We start from the raw sequence: 21,826 nt of genomic DNA on the forward strand, positions 1-21,826 counted from the left end.
AATTTATTTTCCACATGAAAGTGATGTTAGTGCTACTAAATAATTATACTATTACACAATTTTTGCAAAAGGAAAAGGAGAAATATCTAACAAACATAAAAGGAAGACTGTTTTATGCTGTTAAAAATACTATGACATACCGGTCTATTTCTTCCTGTAACTCTTCTTTGCTCCAATGGGGAACCTTGATATAGCCATATAAAAGCAGATGCTCCTTTGTGGTGAGGTAATCAAATAATACATTGTGTTGCATGCAAATTCCCATATTTTTCCTGATGAAATCTTGGTTAGTTCTGCTATCTTTGCCATAAACAAATATAGTGCCAGATGAAGCAGGAAACAAACCCGTCAGTATAGATCTATGTGGGGGAAAGAGCAGAAAAGTTGAGAAAAATTATCAATATTTTATTCAATAGATGTTTACTAGTTACTATGGAAAAGGTGGAAAAAGCAGATTAATTTTAAGTTGGATGAGGGTAAAGCTGAGATTGCCATTCATTCTTTGCAATCAGATATCATTCACTACCAATGACAGCATGACAGCCGAATGCTGAGACTGGGATATGTAATCTGGCTACCTGGAATGTAGCCTATTCTAGTGGAATAGGGCACTAGAATTGGAAAGCAGTTCTATTCAGCCTTGGAGTAAGAAAAGACTGAAATACAATCGATACCAAAACATTTATCCTAAATGGCACTTCTGAGTTCTCTAGGAATGGGGGAAGAAATGAGAAAAGTCCAGAAATAAGACCAACAGCTTCAATTTGTTTTCAAAGTGACTTTCATCAGATGATTGTAGACTGGAACCATTAAGTTACAGAATTCAGAAATAAAGGGGGAAAACAATTGCTTCCCACCATTCTTAACCCAGCTCTGAAAACAAAAAGATCCTCTGATCCAGGAAATGTACTGGTTCCCAACCTGGGAGATAACCGGACTCAAGAAACATTACATTAGTGTTATATCAATAAACTTTGTTAATCATTCTCAGACATTTTTCTTCTAAGAGAACTTACATTGTGGTAGTTTTTCCAGCTCCATTATGACCCAGCAATGAGGTGATATTTCCTTCATAAAAATTCAGATTGAGATTCTGAACAGCAGCTTTGGATTCATAAATCTTTGTTATTCCTTGGAGAGAAACTCCCACTTTAAGGTGAGTGGGTTCAGGTTCAATGTTAGAGGGTAAAGCACTGTGAACATCTAAAAAAAGAAGAAGATGCCAAATTTATAAAGAACCCTATACCATCTTCCCTCTGTCCACATCTCTTGCTGCTACTTAACTCAGTTCAGGGACTCTAGTTGAAATGTCTTGTCAGATTTCACAGATATTTTGAAAGTGCAAGAAACTGTATATATACTGTGCATGTTTCTCAATATCTGATGAACTGAACTGAAATAGTTTATGTTGATTTAGTACAGTGCAAGCTTTCCTGCAGTTAAATTAGTATGTCCAAATGAGAGCCATGGTTCTGTTGTGCTAGGCTGCATTAACAGAGGGATAGAATCAAGATCGCGTGAAGTACTAATACCACTTTACAATGCTTTGGTAAGGCCACACCTGGAATACTGCATCCAGTTTTGGTCACCACGATGTAAAAAAGATGTTGAGACTCTAGAAAGAGTACAGAGAAGAGCAACAAAGATGATTGGGGGACTGGAGGCTAAAACATATAGGGAACGGTTGCTGGAATTGGGTATGTGTAGTTTAATGAAGAGAAGGGTGAGGGGTGACATGATAGCAGTGTTCCAATATCTCAGGGGCTGCCACAAAGAAGAGGGAGTCAAGCTATTCTCTAAAGCACCTGAAAGCAGGACAAGAAGAAACGGATGGAAACTGGTCAAGGAGAGAAGCAACCTAGAACTAAAGAGAAATTTCCTGACAGTTAGAACAATTAACCAGTGGAACAACCTGCCACCAAAAGTGGTGAATGCTCCAACACTGGAGGTTTTTAAGAATAGACTGGCCAGCCACTTGTCTGAAATGGTATAGGGTTTCCTGCCTGAGAAGAGGGTTGGACTAGATGACCTCCAAGGTCCCTTCCAACTTATTATTATTATTATTATTATTATTATTATTATTATTATTATTATTATTATTATTATTATTATTATTATTATTATTATTATTATTATTGACAGCATTTTAATTCTCCTTTCCCTACCTGTGTGTAGATTGAGTGGCAAGGAGGGAGAATGCTACTTTTGAACCATGTTTGAAATTAGAATCATGTGTAGCTTTTGATTCCAGCCTTTTTCTGATAAACTCAAGTTGAAAGGTTCATGGTCTTGTTTTGCATCTGCTGTGCCTTTTTCCTTCCTTCCTTCCTTCCTTCCTTCCTTCCTTCCTTCCTTCCTTCCTTCCTTCCTTCCTTCCTTCCTGCCTGCCTGCCTGCCTGCCTGCCTGCCTGCCTGCCTGCCAGCCAGATTCTGAACAGGGAAAATTCCGTGTAGCAAACTCAAAACAAAAGAAGAGTTGCCCTCACAGATTGCTGAATTTTTAATTTTTGTCCTGTCACCCATTATTCTCTCTTTCTTTTCATTCTAATAAAAATATATTATCCTAAATCTTTTTTCTTGGTCCTTTACTAAATGTTAGTGCACAAAAGCCTTGCTACATAATCAACAGACTGTATGTAGATGTTTTAAATAAATTAATATGAATACTAGGATAACTCTGGCTTTAATAAGCATCACATTTAATAGCAAATTAAAGTATTTTAATCATAGAAAGATATGGTTACATATAAAAGTGTAAATGTAAACAATTTGTTTTCCAAATGTCTGTGAGGATGTCCTCTCCCCCAACCAGAGTTCAGATTTAAATTGAATTGAACACAATGTATTTGTGAAGTAGAATAATGTACAACTGTAAGCAATCTTATGTTAACTACAAACTGTTTTGTAGAATAAGAATTTTAATTTGCCCTTAAAGTTTATTCTTCCATCTTCTCATGCTTTAAATATTTTGAGTTGTAATAAATCACTTTCCTTTTTTAAAGCAAGATTACTAACCCCATCGTCCAAAAAAATCATGCATTGTCAAAGAAGGCTGTTCTATAGTAAATGAATCAGTTCCCCCACATCTTCTCATCAAATTACTATTATTAGGTCTGGATAGGGCACAAGAAGTAACCAAACTGTCCGGGAAGCAACTTCCAACGATCCCTGGGGTCCCTCCAGCTCCTTAATGACCGAAATTGCGGACCCGACTTACAACCAACTTCATTAAACTGCTGCCAAGATCAGCACATGTGTCTGTTAACACTACCAGGACAAGGAAAGCTGCACAGTGGATGGTCCCTATCATAGTGTTACAGATGGCTACTTTCCTTGTCCATCTGTAACAGCAAGTTCTGTTCCACACTATACCACGCTATGCAGGATATAAAAGCAGAGATGGGGTTAAAGAGCTAAACGAGACATTGCTCTAGAACAGGGGTAGGCAACCTTGGCTCCTCTATGACTCATGGACTCCAACCCCCAGAACTTAACAATTTGTCAAATGTCAAATTCAATAGCCTATTTATTTCCGTTCATCTCTCCCAAGAGAACCAGACTGATGTAGTGGCTAACAGCCTTGGTGGAGCAGTGGGCTAATGCCTCCTTAAGTAACACCAGCTGCCTGCAATTAGTGCAGGTTCGCATCCCACCAGGCTCAAGGTTGACTCAGCCTTCCATCCTTCCGAGGTAGGTAAAATGAGGACCCAGATTGTTGGGGGCAATTAAGCTGACTTTGTAATAATGCCGCTTGGGGTTTGTGTGAAAGCCCTAATAAGCAGGCATATACATAGAATGAAGGCTACTGCTAAGCTTGTAAGCCGCCCTGAGTCTTCGGAGAAGGGCGGGATATAAATGGAATTAAAATAAAAATAAAAAAATAACACACCAGGCTAAAAAAAGGGAAGACTGTGAGTTCTAGTCCTGCCTTAGGCACAATGCCAGCTGGGTGATCTTAGGCCAATCACACTCTCTCAGCCCTAGGAAGGAGGCAATGGCAACCTACTGAAATCTTGCCAAGAAAACTGCAGGAACTCAACCAGTCAAAAAACTCATTCAAAGGCTCATATGGACAAACCTGATCTATCCCAAGTATCAATGGTTATTTTCTAGAGTTCATCAAGTCTCCTTTCACCACTTTAGAGGGTATATACTAGACATCCATCAAAAGGAGGATATGTTCTCCTTTTAGTACTCTTGTCCTTCATGTGGCAGGCATCACCTTAAAATCAAATATTATCTGGCTTTTTGAATGTTTTGGTTTTGTATTTTTTTTAAAATGTTTGACTGTTTCCACAATAGTAGTCATTAAAACTTTTCGGTATTATGATCTTGTAAGTTGTCTGCTTCTTTCTTTTCCTTATTTGTCAATATACTGAGTAGCCTAGATTGATTTAATGTTTTTAATTTAATCTTTGTTTTTACTTTATTTATGTTTTAATGTAGATATTTTTTATGATTGTAAGCTGCCCACAGTAACCTTATGGTAAGATGGGTGGCTAATAAATTTAATAATAAATATAATAAATAAATAAATAAATTATTTCTTCATTCCAGCAATTAGATTCAATCCAGCTCCTTCACATCTATGATCACTATAGTGTACATGTCACAAAATGTGAAAAGCATGCTGTCAATTCTATATTATCACTAGCATATTTTTATTTTTATTTTATTTATTTTAATTCCATTTATATCCCGCCCTTCTCCGAAGACTCAGGGCGGCTTACAAGCTTAGCAGTAGCCTTCATTCTATGTATATGCCTGCTTATTAGGGCTTTCACACACACCCCAAGCGGCATTATTACAAAGTCAGCTTAATTGCCCCCAACAATCTGGGTCCTCATTTTACCTACCTCGGAAGGATGGAAGGCTGAGTCAACCTTGAGCCTGGTGGGACTCGAACCTGCACTAATTGCAGGCAGCTGGTGTTACTTAAGGAGGCATTAGCCCACTGCTCCACCAAGGCTTCTTGAAAATAAAGATTTGGGGAAAGGTATTGTGATTGAAAAAAACACAATACTGGAAAAGGTAATTTCATGTGCATATAGTCCTAAGTACATTTATTGCAGCTTTTCACTGTGATTTTTATAGTGGATGTCAAGAAAGATAAACAGTCAGAGTATCCTCCTTTCCCCCCCATTTGACCTCCTTTCCAATTATCTGTGTCTTCTTTTGCCTTTTCAGATATCTGGTAATTATGTCCTATAGACTCTACTTGTATAAATGGAGACTGAGATAATTGCACAGGCTCGTTACTGTGGGAAATTTTATCCTGACGCTTGGCAAAGGTGAAATCAACCTTTGTTAAGTAAATTTTCCAGATCACCCAGATAAATTTTACATTCAGTATCTATTCAAAAACAAAGAGGTCAAAAGTAACATATTCATTTGCAGAATGTTTACATATAGCTAGCTACAAGGACTTGTTACCTTAGGGCTGAAATAATTTTGTAAAAAAATTAGAATAAAAATTTTAAAAGTTTAAAATTTATTATTTTCCACTGCTTCTATCTATTAATTTGTGGTTTATACTTATTTCATTTTAGCTCTCATCTAATACAGTAATAAAATTTTCATTATCCAATCTATCAAAAGATTTTCTTTATACTGAAAAGAAAACATACACATCTTTTCAGGGAAAGTAGGTTGTTTTCTGAAGAAGAAATTGGTGAAAAGATAGCCTGTTAACTTCTCACTCAACAAAGGAAAATAACCATAGCGTTCAGTCCAGTAAGATGGAAGGAATGGAAAATACCATGGAGCTGCCATCCCATATTTTCCTGTAACGAGAATAGTGACAAAAATGGGAGAGAATTGAAAAGCTCTGTAGTAACATTTTGATATTATCTCAACAATATCAGGCCCCTTAAAGAAAGTAATAAATGAGTTTTGTGTGGTTTCATCATCTCAAAGTATGAGAATACTGTTCTCTTCCCAGAAAATAAACAGCCACATTATTTGAACTGAACATTTGACTGCTAAATATTCATGTGAAATCGAAGGCAGGCACTCCTGAATTTATCTGAAATGAAATCTATGAAAATAAAGCAGGAAACAGTATGCTGCAGAATTCACTTGAACATTTTTCCGTATGAGATTATGGACGCTTCTGCATAGCAGTCATTACAACAAGAAGCACCAGGCTTTGAAGGAATTAATTCCTTCTGTTTCCATTTAAAAAAGCCTCTCCTATCTCTGAAGCTAAAAGAATAGCAGGATAACATTTTTGTAGACAAGTCTTTACACGTGAGGAGAGGGGTGGGATGGAGAATAACAGCTCTTTTTTTTCTGGGATTCTTGGGAATAACCAGAAGAATTAAAGTCACATTTGTTGATTAAGCTACTTGTTCTCCTTTCCCAGATAATTTCAGCAGCCTCTGAACAAGGAAGAATTAAATCCTTGAAGGCAATCCAGTCCAACCAAGAGCCAGTATAACAAAATAAACTTGGATCTGGCTTCACATAAATTAGTGCAGAATAAGAAAAATATTAATTCTCTATCACAAGGATTGACTATCCAGAACCAATCTAGATAGTGGCCTACATGCAGAGATGTTTGAAGGAGCCTTATTCCTTCAAATTAGAGCTCAAATTATGCCACTCTTGAAATGCTTCAAAAACTATTTCTTAGTGTCACCAGTCATTATTCTGTATGTAAGTACCGATAGTAACACAATGATGTTGCTTTAAACTCCATTAAAATATTTTCCCACATCCAGAATCACCAAATATAGGTATCAGTGTGAAAAATACATGCCATTTGAAGAAAGACAATGTCATGCAGTAGATGGTTTTAGTGATTTCCCAGAAATAATGATACCATGGATGTTGTAGGATAATTTGTCCTAACTTTACATTTGTAATTGTCAAATAGTATCCATCAAAATGCAGTATTTTTAATAACCACTATTACATACCTGGAAAAACATTCCTGATGTACCATCCCAGAATGAAATAAATAAAAGAATCTATCAGAATTAACCAGCACATCCAGCTAAAATTAGTATTGTCCCCTGACATTGGTGAGTCATGCATATTATCCCACTGCAGACCTATAAAAAAAGAAGAGGAGGGAATATACAGAATAACCTGCATTAGCAAATGAGCACACAGTATTTAATTTGGACTATTAAGAGATTTTTTTTATCTTATAAAAATGTATATATAGATATATACCAATGCCTTGCTCTTCATAACGGGCAATATATTGGCTTGCATAGCTGAATGCAGTTGGAGATAAAAGACTCTGGGGGGAAAAAAGGAAGAAAAGTAACTAACTGAAATGTTTTGGAAGGAATGTTAATACCTTATTCAGAACTCTCACAAAATAGCTTGCCTCTTCACAAAATTGTTTTCCAGCTAATAATACAAAATTGAGAGGATAACATTTCCACTATTTCTATATGTTGAAGACTCTTTTTTCAAAAAAGAAAAACCTCTAAGGACTTCTTGTCCAATCCCCTGCCCAAGGCAGGAGTCCTTGTTCCATCCTGGACAAATATTTTTTTCCAAATATTGAAAAATTGTGTGTGAAGAGGGTTAGACAGGGATCCCTGGTGTCCATGAACACTTTGTTAATAATATATTATCACTGTCTTTTTAATTTGATGGCTTTTTTTCTTTTTGCTACTCTTAAAACAGTGCTAAAAAGCAAACAACAACCCTATTTTGTTGATCTGTGAAATATTTTTTTTAATATTTCCATATTAGGGGTCCAGTGAATAAGGATTATAATTGTGATGGAGGAGCAGTATCACAGAAGATGTTTTGTGCAATAAAGGACCCAGATTCAGTCTGTGGCAAGTCAAATGCACACTTCAGACATCCTAATGATTTCCATCTCAAGCAGTGAAACCGTATTCAATTAAAATGGATGGAGTATTACTTGACATACCCCCAAAACAGTTTCTCATGTTCATGGTACTATTGTCTGTGGCTGCAAGACAAAGCAAACCCAAATCTATAGATAAATTGCTTCTCTCACAAAAATTCTGTTGTAAATTCCCCTTTTTTTCTAGATAATTTATACAAGGACAAATTTACCAGTAGGCTCTTGATGGTGAAGCTCATCTGATTCTCAACAACCAGTAGGACAATGAAGGGGAAAAAGGCCAGGATGTAAACCAGGCAGCCAACCAAAGCAGCAATGTTTGTATTGTTGAAGAATACACTGATCAGATAGCACATGGCTATGATGGAGAAGCCGTAGTCCAGAAGGTACAGGAACAAGATCACAACATTTATTTTTGGAAGGATATTCCCAAATTTGAGAATAAAAATAAGAAATATATTAGTAAGCAGGAGAAATATGATGCATTCGATGAACCAAGCAAAGAAGTGACTGCTGGAATTTACACCCATCATCTTCATATACTATGGAAAAGAAAAAAAAAAGAAAACTTCTTAATGAGTAAAATGCACAATCTATAGTTAAGTTATAATTCTTAAATACAGAGTCTTTAAGACACATTTTATCAACTTCTCTTCTTGAACAGAAGGGTTCGATAGTAGCATACATTATTAGTTTCATTTCTATAGCCTTGGGAAGTCACATGCAAATGTCAGCTCACACTTCATGAATTGTGGATCAAATCCTTTTCCATCCCCAGTTCCTATTGTTGCAATCTCAGACCAAGAGACAAGCTAACACCTATTATGTGCTTGTTTTACATGCCTAAGGATCAAATATGCAGATCAATGGATTGCTCCTGGTTTACCATATGCTCTCCCCACAGATATTGTTGAATAATGCATTAGTTATCATTCTGTTGATTTGTCCTTTTCCTTGCACTAATCTTTAATAAACAGAGAAGTGGGAGTCTCTGGCTTTTAATGGACTATTAAAAAAAATTAGCCAAATAATTAAATAACAAATAGTTTACTTCCTCTCTCTCTCAAAAAACAAAAACAAAAACAAAAACAAAACAAAAACAATATCAACCCCTCATTCTATTGGAAGCCAATCCACTGAACAAATCACACTGTTCTTTCTGAAATATGGCCAACTTGCAGTCCTAGGGTACTTTTTTTCTTCTCTATTGCAAACATTCATAACACAATTGTTAGTTGGTGGATAGTTTTAATGAATGAATGAACCTTTATAGTCAAAGTACAACCATGTATACATTGAGATTAGCTGAGCCTCCCTTCGTGCTCCCACCCCCCAACTCACAGTGACAACAAACCCTCCATCTTATTACACCATGTGAACTAATTGCACCAATATTAAAAAATATTCAAAATTAAAACAGACCCCCCCAAAACTACATACAACCATGTTTCAAAATTATGACAGCAGCAGTACCCCACAGTTATTCACCCTTATGACAGACCACAGGGATGCCAGAGACCCCCACCTCTCTTCCTCCCCCCCCATCCTGCCCCAACAGTATCCCACAGCGCTTGGGCTTGCTCCCCATGCCACCTGGAAGCAGTTACCATTTTCGGGACCCTGATAATTCTTTGCAGAAATGGTGGCTGCTTTCAGAGTTTTCTGCCCCAATCAGCTGACCATCAGGAGGCTGCATAGCTCTCCTGGCTGGCTGTTGCTAGGCTTTGGGAAGCTAGCCCCTACATGCTAAGGTGGAAACTTCAGGACAACCTTCCTAAAACCTTTCCCTTGCTTAACCTCCTCCCTCCCCCAGAAACCCAATTTCTTCAATAAACAAAATAAAAAAGCTGGGAGGGACAGATCTGATCTTTCTCCCTACCCACCCACCCCCAAGCTAATGTCTCTGCATGCAGGGTCTGGCTTCTCAAAGCCTAGCAACAGTCAGAGAGCTTTGCAGCCACCAGATGGCCAGCTGATCAGCAGCCAGAAAGCTCTGAAAGGTTAGGGAACTGGTTCTTTTCTTTTCTTTTTTGCCACCAAAAGCAGGAGAAGAAATAGGAAAGGAAGGCATTCACAGTGTTTTCCTTCCTCAGTGTTTCTCGCTGCCAAGACAGTCAGCTCTGTGGTAGGCTGACTCTCGGGGTGAGGGAGGCCTTGGAAGGCCTGAGACAGATAGGTTTCTGCCTGCAGTAGACCTCCCAGTATCTCCTCCATTATTGAGCTCCACTTAACAACCTATGAATTCATTTAACAAATGCACTAGGGAAAGCAGGGACGGCTGGTCATTACTTGAGGCATTATTGTTTGTTGTGATTTCCAACTCTAATGGGCAGGCTCCACTAGGGTCATAATTCAAGGACTATCTGTAATTCAAAATGCTGATGTCCCCTTTAAAACCCTTCATTGCCTACGACAGGGGTGTCAAACTGCCGGCCCGTGGGCCGGATGCGTCGCAACAAAACCACATCCACCCCATTGCCGGCAATGGGGAAAAAGCTCCGATATGTCGCATGACGTCACATGACGTCACGAGTTTGACATGTCTGGCCTACGACTTGTATATCTTTACAATTGCCTATTGCTAGTAGTTTCTGTCCATCCATTAAGCCCAGAAAGAGAGGACTTTATACAAATCCTCTTCTCTAACATAATGACATCTTCTGGATTTATGGAGGATACATTTCTGTGTTGCTTCCCCTGGTCTCTGGAACAAGATTCCCCCAAATATTTGATCAACGATTATGCTCCTAAGTTTTTTGAAAAGATCTATCCATCTCTGTCTCTTTCTTAGTTCTTTCAGAGTGTCTTTAGAACTTGGTATGTTATAGAATCATAGATTTATAAGGCTGGAAGGGACCTTGAAGGTTTTCTAGTTAGACCCCTTGCCCAGGCAGGAGACCTTATACCAACCCAAAAAAATGATTCTACAATCTCTTCTTGTAAATGTCCATTGATGGAGTACCCACAAGGCAAGCTGTTCCAGTGATTAATTGTTCTGTCAGGAAATTTCTCCTTAGTTCCAGTTTATATTTCTCTTTAATGAGCTTCCACACATTGCTTCTTGTCCTGCCCTCAGATGCTTTGGAAAATAAGTCTAGTTCTCTGTGACAGCTCCTTAAGGACTGAAAGACAGACAGCTACCATGTCACCCCTAATCCGTCTCTCTGTTCATAATATGGTTTAGCTTCCAGACCTTGTTGTGTAGTGACATCTTTGGAAGCAGTAAGTGAGACGAGAGGTTGCAAACAGGAACATTGCTTTATTGAGGCAAACAGGAACAGAACTGAAACAGAGGCTTCTGCACAGCTACTTATATGGTTGGCCACTAGGAGGCGGCCACTAGGTTTAAAGGAACCCATTCCCGCCCTAAATCATCCAATGATCTTCTTGGAGACAACAAGTCTGGCTTAGTCAGTGACTGTTACACAGACACACTAATTGAGCAACCTTAAGCAGCATTCAAACAGACACATGAAACAGCTCAAGTAAAATCCCAATACATTACACCCCTCCCCCCTAGAATGTACACACATTATTAATATTATTTAAGAATAAAGTCTTGTAGATGTGGTGGTGGTCTATGTGACCTTGCAGACCACCTGGGGGATCCAGGCAACCCCCAGTCCACCAACTTGCCCACCGGGCTGGGTAGACCCGGACTCATTAGTTCACGAGAGTCAGATTGATTTGAGTCTCTTTGGCTGGCCATTCCAGGTCAGCCCAAACCAAAGTCCAATGAAGTAGCAGAGTCAGCGCAGTTGCTGCCTTGTTTGGGTTGACTTTCCCCATCAGGAGATCCATGTTGCACTTCCTGACTGTGTCCATCTACGACCACCTCCCCCTTGTACTGACTGCATTAGTCCTTAGAGTGTGTGAACTGCTCTGTTAAGCTGCTGGTTGCCGGCTCTTGTTGTGGACCTGCTGTGAGGTCCTCACTTAGTGGCCGTTCTGCAAAATGCTTCCGCAGCTGATCAATATGGTGGTGAATGACTCACCCCCCTATCCAGAGCTACCTTGTAGGAAAGAGGTCCCGAGATTTTGACAATTTTACCTGGCACCCACAAGTTCCCATGCGCATAGTTCCAGACCCACACCCCATCACCCACTTCCAACCCCCTTGGGGCCTTTGGGTGTGCGGTGTCTGCTGCCACTCAGCCAGGATGCAACCTGTCCAGTTTTGTGATTAGTCTTCTCCCCCAGCGAAGCTCTGCTGGGCTCTTGCCCATTGCTGTGCAAGGCATAGTGTGCTGGCAAAGCAAAAAAATCAATCCCCGGTCAAAATGCGCTTGAGTGACTCCTTTGTTATGTGACCATGCGTTCAGCCTGCCCATTAGTCGAGGGGTGAAAGGGAGCCGATGTTGCATGCCTTATGAGATTAGTCCTCGAGAAGGCCTGAAACTCTGCTGCTGTGAACTGGGCCCCGTTGTCTGAGACTACGACGTCCAGTAGCCCATGTGTGGCAAAAAGCTTTCTAAGCACCTGGATGGTCCTAGAAGTAGTCATAGTTGAAATAGGAATTACTTCCAACCATTTAGAGTGGCTGTCGACCACTATCAAAAACAGCTGTCCCTGAAAGGGCCAGGCGAAGTCGGTGTGAATCCTTGACCACGGAGTATGAGTTTCCTCCCATCTGTGGACAGGAGCATGTGGCATTTCTGGTCTGGACCATCTTAACATTCTAGGGGACAGTATTTGAGGCATCTGCCTATTTGTAGTAAATAACCCCAACAGTAGCTTGTGGTCAGTGAAGACCATGAATTCCCTGCCATACAAGTAATCATGGAATTTCTTCACCCCAGCCACAATGGCCAAGACCTCTTTGTCAATCTGAGCATAATTGTGCTCAGCTGAGGACAATGTCCTTGAGTAATAGGCAGTGGGGACTAAAGCAGGGCTTTTCAACCAGTGGTACGGGTACCACCTGTGGTACATTGGCACCTAGCAGGTGGTACACGACCGTCCTAGAAAAGTGGTAGTGGGGGAGGGGAATGAGCTGAACCGGTGGCAGCACCGCACAAGCCTGAGCGAGAGATGGCTGGATCTGCAGGGCTGTCAGGGCTCAGCAGAAGCACCAGGATCAGCACCAGGCTCCAGCTGGAGCTCGGTGCTGATCCTGGCACTTCTGCTGAGCCCAGAAGAAGCATCGATCAGCTGGAATGTTGCAGCATCTCCAGGGTCTTGTGATTTACATTCAGATGCTTTGCAACTGATTCATAATTATGATGGTCACAGTATCCCAGGGTGCTGCAACCACCCAGCAGAGGGGGGAGAATAATAACCAAACACCCACCCCACCCCCGCTGCCAATCCTCAACAGAAATGCTCACAACAATGAAAACCTCAGACAGGAGGCTTGGGGGGTACTTTTTTCAGTGCCATTGTAACTTCGAATTGTCACTAAGCAAACTGTTTAAGTTGAGGACTACTTGTACTTCATCACTTTATTACTTTTTTTTGTCATCAAGTTTTTGACACCTTGCTAGGTGACTGGTGGTACTCGGACGTTCCCATATCCTAAAAGTGGTACAATGGGTGAAAAGGTTAAAAAGCCCTGGACTAGAGTCCCATTACTTGACAAATGGCTTAGAACAGCCCCCACCCCATAAGGGGATGCGTCACACGCAATGCATATAGGCAATGCTTCATTAAAGTGCATAAGCACTGAATTGGAGGACAGTAGTGATTTTACTGCCTTAAAGCTATTTTTGTGAACCTTGGTCCATTTCCATGGGGTGTTTTTGTCTAAGAGCCAGTGTAACGGCTCTGCCACTGCGGCCTTGTTAGGAAGGAACCTATGGTAAAAATTAAGGAAACCCAGGAATGCCTGAAGCTCTCCTTTTGACCTGGGGTTTGGTGCCAGCTGAATTCCCTTCAACTTGGACTTGGCAGGGTGGATGCCTTCAGCATCAATATGGAATCCCAGGAACTCAGTGGAAAAGACCCCAATGTTACACTTGTTCCTTTTCAATTTAAGTCCCACTGAGTGGAACCACTGAAGGACAGCTTTGAGCCTCCTTGCAAGCACCTCAGTGGACTCACCAGTGATGAGCACATTGTTGAAGTAGGGACAAATCCCCAGAATGCCCTTGAGCATACGCTGCATAACTCCTTGAAAGATTCCTGGGGCTACGCTAACCCCAAATTGAAGGCATTTGACTCTAAAAGCCCCCCTGTGTGTCACAATTGTTTTGCAGCCACTGTGGCTTCATCCACAGGTAACTGCTGATAGTCCTGTGCCAAATCTAACTTAGCAAACATGGTACCCCCTTGCAGCGACAGCAAAATGTGGCTAACGACTGACACCGGGTACGCGTGCTGCTGCAGTGCCCAATTAATGGTGCACTTGTAATCAGTGCAAATCCTAACCTCCCCATTGGCCTTAAGTGGCGTGACAATGGGGGTCTCCCATTCACCCCCATCTACGGGCTGTAGTACCCCCTGACTGACTAGCTTGTCCAGCTCTGCATCGATTTTGTGTTTTAGTGCAAATGGCACTCTATGGGGCTTGATCCTAATAGGCATTATGGCAGGATCACGTTTAAAGGCTATCGGAGGGCCCTTGTACTCTCCCAGGCTTGTGTCAAAAACATCTGCGAACTCCTCGCCTACTGACCCCAAGTTCACCGCTTGTGTCCAGTGTATCACGGTTACTTGAATGCCCAGAGCATCAAACCAATCAAGCCCTATTAAGCTTGTTCTCTGCCCTCCACCACAATCACATCTAGGCCCCCCGAAAACCCCTTGAATTTGATGGCCAAGGTGGCCTCGCCTTTGATGGCTACTCAGGAACTCTGGAAGTTAGTAAGAATGATGTCGGCCTAAGCTTGGCCCACCTCTTGCTGTGGTTGCACACAAACCAGAAGGTCTCCAGAGAAATAATGGATACAGCTGAACCAGTGTCCAGTTCCACCCTGCAATGAATGCCTTGCAGCTCGACTTGAAGCCGAAGTTTTGGCTTAAGGGGCAGCAAGCTCCTGTGCAGCAAACACTCCAACAACTGGAGCATAACCCTACTCTATACTGCCCCAGGGCCCCGGTACCTCTCCTGATCGGATCATCCGATTGGCAGTCCTTCTGGCAACCTCTACAGATGGCTTGACACGTTGCTGTCCGGAATCAGCAGTCCACTCGTTGGTGGCGGCCGCCACAGCCCAAACACCGAAGGAAGGGAACTGCCTTGTAAGGGGCTTCAGTTCCTGTTGTGGTGCTGTTGGATCTTGTTGACTTCATGGTTGGAGTCAACATATTCTGGAAGTTCAGCGTCCATGTGGTGGATGGCTTTCTCGTGATGAGTGCTTTTGGCAGGCCACAATGCCTTCACAGCTCCGCCGGCGGCCTTATCCACCATGACTTCTTTTAGAGCTTCCTGGAGTGACAGAGTCTCTTTTGCAAAAAGTTTTTGTTGCAGCTCTCTGTTCCTTAGTCCACAGACAAGTCGGTCTCAAAGCCCAAAAATTGGCACAGGCGTGAAGCTTGTCTCAATGCCACGATGAATTCTGTGGCTATCTCGCCAGGTTGTTGAATTCATTCGAAGGCATGCCTCCACGCTATCACCAACAGCTTCAGTTGGAAATGGTCGCCGAGCCATTTCTTCAGGTCCATGTAAGTAATGGACTCCAGCTGCGCCGGTGCAACTAAATTCTCCATGATATCGAACATTGCAGACCCACAGACACAGAGAAGTGTTACGGCCTTCAGGCCATCTTCGGCAACTTGGTTGGCATGGAGGTAATTCTCTACTCTTGAAATGTAGGATGACTATTTTTCTGTGTGAGTGACATCAAATTCCTTGAGCTTTCCGACTTTCACCATCGTGGGAAAGTCTTTGTGGCTCGTGCCTCACATTGCCTCATCCTGCTTCTTCTGTAGGCCCTGGGACTGGTCCGCAGGTGGTGTGGTCGCTAGTGTGGTTTGCTAGGCCGACTGAGGGGGGGACACAGTCCCTGCCAGGTGCTGTGCTGGCCTCACCCCCTAATGACTTCCAGCTCTTCTGAAGAGGCAGGATCCCATCCTCATCGTCGGTGTTATGTAGTGAGTTCTTTGGAGGCAGTAAGCGAGATGAGAGGTTGCAAACAGGAACATTGCTTTATTGAGGCAAACAGGAACAGAAATGAAATAGAGGCTTCTGTGCAGGTACTTATATGGTTGGCCACTAGGAGGCGGCCACTAGGTTTAAAGGAACCCATTTCCGCCCTAAATCATCCAATGATCTTCTTGGAGACAACAAGTCTGGCTTAGTCAGTGACCGTTACACAGACACATCAATTGAGCAACCTTAAGCAGCAGGAAAGGGTTAAACTCTTAATTGTTAATATGCGAGCTCCCAAGGTTGCTGTCTCTTCTGTATTTTCAACCTTGGGAAAGGGAGACGAAGAAAGTAAGCCAGCCTCGTTCAGTGAAGATGCACTTAACAGCACAGAAACTGGTCTCATTAATGCTTTTGGCGCTCTCCCAAGGAAAGAACAAGATAATATACTATTCAAGTTAGAAAACCTAAAGAAATCATTATTGGCTACAATCAACATGGCTGAACCGCTTATTGATCTGGTTTCCCCTATAAATGAGCTTCTTACTTCTCCCCCAGGGGGCAACGGTTTGCATGAATATGAGAACATGGAAAACAGAAGCCGAGATACACAGGGGCCAGTAGAGGCCCCATTAGAGAAGGAGATGCTAGCATCCTTATGTGATTATCCGATGATTCCTCCAGTACCACATCAAGAAATCGAGAGAGGACTCACTTCAATGTCATCATCTCAAAGCCGAATGGAGCATGACCTAATAACCCCCTGCTCTACACCTAGAGAAGAGGCACCGGAATGGCAAGCCTTGTTAGCTGGTGCTAAATCCTCTTACCCTAGACAATTCTCCTAGGAGTCTACTCAGAATTTTGATGGGGCTCCCCTCCTTTTAGAGAAGGCTAATTTTGTGCGTGATGACACCTCAAGCCATTGCAACAACCCTACAACTTCCCTTTGTATAAATCAAATTTTCTGATGAACTGCAAAAGATGATCCCCTCTCCATTATAACCTGGAATATAGGAGTTTGGACTGTACCATTGAAAGAACAACATTTTTTTACTATATTTCACAATTTGACATTCTCTTTTTACAGGAAACCTGGGCCTCCACAGAGATACAGTTAAATGGATATTGGGTTAACTCTATCTCAGCAGTCCCAAGCAAGGTGGGTGGGAGAGCTAAAGGGGGCATTGTGACACTAGTGAATACATCCTTGCATTTTAAATGTGTATCACTGCCACCTCTTTAACCATGGGTTGTGACTACCTTACTCTTATTTAAACAGATGGAGATTTTGCTTTTTAATATCTACATTCCTCCACTCAATAGGAATAATTTGATCAACAAGTTTTGGGACGGTATAGAAGATTTTATCCTGGGCTGCTTAGACAAACACCCTACAGCAGCAATAATTATTGGGGGGGGGGACCTAAATGCTAGGATGGGCCCAAACGATCAAGCATTATTTAATCAATTTAAGATTCATTATGATGAGAATGTACCAGGAGAACCCCTGCATTCCAGACAATTTAAAGACATCAAGGCAAATCGGGCAGGTCTGTGTGTAAGACAGATGACTGTATGTTTGGACCTTTGTATCCTTAACGGTTCCACATGGGATGATTACCCAGCAGATTATGTATTGGGGAGCAGGAAGAAAATCCACCGTTGATTATTGGGTAATATCATACGACCTCCTGAAATTCTTGCAGAAGATGGAGATTGGAAAGCGATCACTATCCACTAATCCTTACTCTTACATTACACCAGAAATTGTTAAGGGCGGGCTCAACCTACCTACCCAGGTTAGAGAACCAAAATACCCAGGTAAAAATTAAATGGACTGAGAAAAATGCAAAGGAAGTTACTAAATGGATGTTAGCTCCAGAAACTATAGAACGACGTACATCTCTACTAAGGAATAAGTTTGAAGGATCATACTTACAGGGGTTTGAAACTTTAATTTTAAATTTGAAATCGCTTCTCACTAACAGAATATTAGCTCAGTCCAAAAAAGCCAGTTTTAAAGAATAAAATATATAACGAGTACAGAAAAAGTAAAAATGTCCCTTCTAAGGATCACACTCACTACTTAAAGCAGTTGAAGGCACAATATAAGACGCTTCTAAAAGAAAAGAAAAGTGCAGCTTTGAAGGAGTCTTGACACAGACTAATTGCATCAGTCAGGACAAAAAAATATATCCCTTTTTTGGCACATCACCAGAGGATTGGGGAAATCCCCCCTACCTCCAACTAACCAGGTACTGATACATGTCTGGGAAGAATATTTTAGAGAGATATATGCAGACCCCGATTATGTAACTAAGGAGAGCCAAATTAGTTTGGACCAAATCCCTTACTGGCCCCCTGTTACACCAGAAGAGATATCCCAGTTGATTGGAGCCCTCAAGACTAATAAGGCACCTGTTGCTGACAATGTCCTGCCAGAAATAATAAAAAATAATGCCAATTGGTGGGCTCCACTGATTTGTATCCGCCTAACCTAGCACAACACAAAATCCCGATTCTCCTACGTATATGCCGACGATGCTGCTATTATCTCACAAACTCCTGTAGGACTGAAGAGAGCAATTAGGGTAAATACTTGGGTATTGCAGACAGAACAAGTTGGTCCTTAACTTGGATAAATCAAAAATTTTAGTTTTTTGCTAAAAGACCCAGTCAATACTCCTGGAAACTAGAAGGACATAGTTTAGACCAGGTTAGAACATTTAGATACCTTGGGGTGGTTTTCCACTCGCAAGGGACATGGAAGGCACAATTGGATCATACATTGCAAACAGCCAATAGGTCCTCAAATGCAATTAAACATTTCTTTTATACAGGAGGAGGTCAATTAGTACCTGCTGCTTTAAAACTTTTCGAGGCCAAAACATTGACACAAATTCTATATGGGGCACAAATAGGAATCCTTGCAAAGAAAAACTTGCTAGAAACCATACAAACCAAATTTCTGTGAGCCATCTTAGCTGCACCCAAAGGAACTCCAAATGCCCAGTTAAGAATTGAGACAGGCATGCCTCAAATTCAGGTAAGAGCCTGGAAGTTGATGATTATTAATCCGCTTTAAAATGCATTTCTTTCCAGAGGGACTTTCCCCACTTGTGTTGACTGACAACTTCCCCTCCCCCTGGAAACAGGTGATAGATCACAAGCTGGACTCCTATGGGCTGTCATCAGTATTCTAGGCTTTGACCAAGCAAAGTAAGTAGTAATCAATAGAATGAAGGACATGGAGTTCCAAGAAGAACTAAACAGGTTGGCTCTCCACAGTAGGGATAGAATCAAACAGGGTGTGTGGGAATCAGCAAGATACCTAAATGATCTGTGTTAAGTCCGGAATGACGAGCGTAGACAGCGAGGTTGAACAAGAGAACGTTTATTGAGTGCACATGGGTCAACTGGCTAGCAGCCGTTGAGCCCTATCTTATATACTAAGGTGCCTTTAAACATAACCAATCCCCGGCCCAGAATTTCCCGCCGTGAATGTAACAACCAATAACTGCACCAGGTTTTCCCGCCTAGGGAAACCACTCCCATTAACTATGGACACAACACCCCTTCCCCCCCAGATAAATGTTAATTACTTAACATAGTCTTTTAGATAACTTGGTGGCTTATGATTCCTGGCTGGGTATCTGCCAGCTGTGCCAAGAACTGGGGTGTCTATTGTTCTGCTGTTTGTTTCTGCTTCAGGCCCAGTTGTTTGTGGCACTGACTCAGGCAATGCCGCACTTATGGGTTGTTGGGGTTCACTGGGCCGTCCAGGGGACTCTGTTGGGCTGCCCGGGGAACATGGTTCAGTTTCTGCTGTGCTACTTTGGGGAGTTGCTTCAGCTGCACTGATTTGTATTCCCATTCCCTCACCCCCTGGTGCTGCCCTTAACTGGTCATGACTGAATGCAATGTCTGGTGTAGTGATGCTCCTGTCATTGTTGGCCTGTACAATTTCAGGGGACCCAATGTGTCTCCTGATCAGCTGATTCCCTTCCCCCTCAATTAAGTAAGATAACGGTCCAGTTATGTCAATGACTACCCCTTGTGACCATTTATCCCCCTGTCCATAGTTCCTTGCCCAGACTGTGTCCCCAATATTTAGAGACCGGGTCGGAATGTCCAGTTCAGGTTCCGCAGGTAGCCTGTCAGGGTGTAGTCTGTCCAATTTGGTAGTTAGACGTCTGCCCCACCTCATTTCCGCTGGGCTTTTCCCTGTGGCCGTGCAAGGTGTCGTGTGTTGGGCCAACAGGAACTGAGCCAGTCTCTGATGCCAATTTCCCTGGATGATCCTTCTTAAGGCGTCTTTGGTTGTCCTGACGTTTCGTTCAGCCAATCCGTTGGAGGAGGGGTGGAAGGGTGCCAATGTCGCGTGCCTAATCCAGTTGGCCTTGAGGAAGTCCTGAAATTCATTGGATGTGAATTGGGGCCCATTGTCAGAAACAATCACGTCAGGTAACCCATGGGTGGCAAAGAGTCCCCGCAAGACCTGTATGGTTTTGGCTGAAGTCATAGACTTTACAGGCACGACCTCCAACCACCAGGAGTAGCTATCCACAACAACTAGGAATGTGAGGCCCTGGAATGGGCCTGCAAAATCAATATGAATGCGAGACCAAGGGTTCCTAGCCACTTCCCACTTATGTACAGGTGTGTGCGCTTGTTCCGGCCTAGACCGTTGACACTGATAGCACCCGGCTACTCTGTCCTCAATTGCTGTGTCTAACCCCGGCCACCATAAATGACTCCTTGCTAGGGCTTTCATCTGAACAATCCCTGGATGCCCCTCATGCAATTCCCCCATCATTGTGTTCCTATGGCCCTCTGGAATGACAACCCTATTTCACCACAGTATACAACCCAAGTGTGATGACAATTCATCCTTCCTTCTAAAGTACGGCGTGAATTTGGGGTCGGGATTTTTGTTAGGCCACCCCCCCTGTACCCACGCTGCTATTCTGCTAAGGATGTGGTCTTTTCTGGTAGCTGCTGCAATGTCTTTGGCTGTCAGTGGGCATTCTGAGAGTTCCTGTAGAGACAGGATTTGGCCCACAGGTGCTGGGTCTGTGCCAGTATCTGCTAGTGGCAATCTGCTAAGGGCATCTGCATGCCCCATCTCTTTGCCAGGCCTGTGTTTAATAGAGAATGTGTAAGCTGAAAGGAAAATTGACCATCTCAGCATCCTAGGGGACATGATTTGGGGTGTCTGTTTATCTGTGGTGAATAGCCCTAGGAGGGGTTTATGGTCTGTGTATATTGTAAAGTTCCTACCATACAGGTAATCGTGGAACTTTTCTATGCCTGCCACGATGGCCAAGGCTTCCCTGTCGATTTGTGCATAATTCCGTTCTGCTTTAGTCAAGGTCCTGGAATAATATGCAGTAGGCCTCTGTTGACCCTGGTCGTCCATATGGCTTATGACTGCCCCTACTCCATAAGGAGAGGCGTCGCATGCTAGGAAGATCGGTTTGTTCTCAATGAAGTGGGTGACTGTGGAGTTACTGGACAATATGTCCTTCAATGTTTGGAAACTGCTTCTGTGCTTTTCCTGCCACTGCCAAGGGGTCTTTCTATCTAACAGCCTGTGTAAAGGTTCAGCAATGGCTGCTTTGTGAGGCAAGAAGGTGTGGTAGAAATTTATTAAGCCTAGGAAGGCTTGTAGTTCCGCCTTATTTTTGGGTTCAGGTGCTAATATGATTGCCTTAATTTTTCCTTCAGTAGGGTGTATGCCCTGGGCATCAATTCTAAATCCTAAAAATTCAGTTGATTTTACACCTATGCAACACTTGTCTTTTTTTAATTTAAGCCCTGCATCCCTAAATTTCCCCAGTACCTGTTCCAGCCTGTCTGCTAAGATGTCCTCAGTTTTTCCAGCGATTAGGACATCATCGAAGTAAGGGCATACACCTGGAATGCCCTTCAGGGTCCTCTCCATCACCTCTTGGAAGATGCCT

At 42.3% G+C, this 21,826-nt stretch overlaps 1 protein-coding gene across 1 annotated transcript in view; it reads right to left on the reverse strand.

Annotated features, from left to right (window-relative positions):
• ABCA12 (ATP binding cassette subfamily A member 12) overlaps positions 1-21,826 on the reverse strand; it is a gene marked incomplete at its 5' end in the record, with an annotated part of 277,161 nt that overhangs the window by 109,066 nt on the left and 146,269 nt on the right. The window contains 6 exons of the mRNA XM_081312657.1: positions 141-359; positions 1,017-1,203; positions 5,628-5,783; positions 6,921-7,055; positions 7,180-7,249; positions 8,047-8,376. Of these exons, the coding sequence (XP_081168783.1) occupies positions 141-359; positions 1,017-1,203; positions 5,628-5,783; positions 6,921-7,055; positions 7,180-7,249; positions 8,047-8,376 (1,097 nt within the window). The remainder of the gene's footprint in view (positions 1-140; positions 360-1,016; positions 1,204-5,627; positions 5,784-6,920; positions 7,056-7,179; positions 7,250-8,046; positions 8,377-21,826) is intronic.

This window comes from Vipera berus (assembly GCF_964194415.1).
Source record: "Vipera berus genome assembly, chromosome: 1".
NCBI classification, from domain to species: Eukaryota; Metazoa; Chordata; class Lepidosauria; order Squamata; family Viperidae; genus Vipera; species Vipera berus.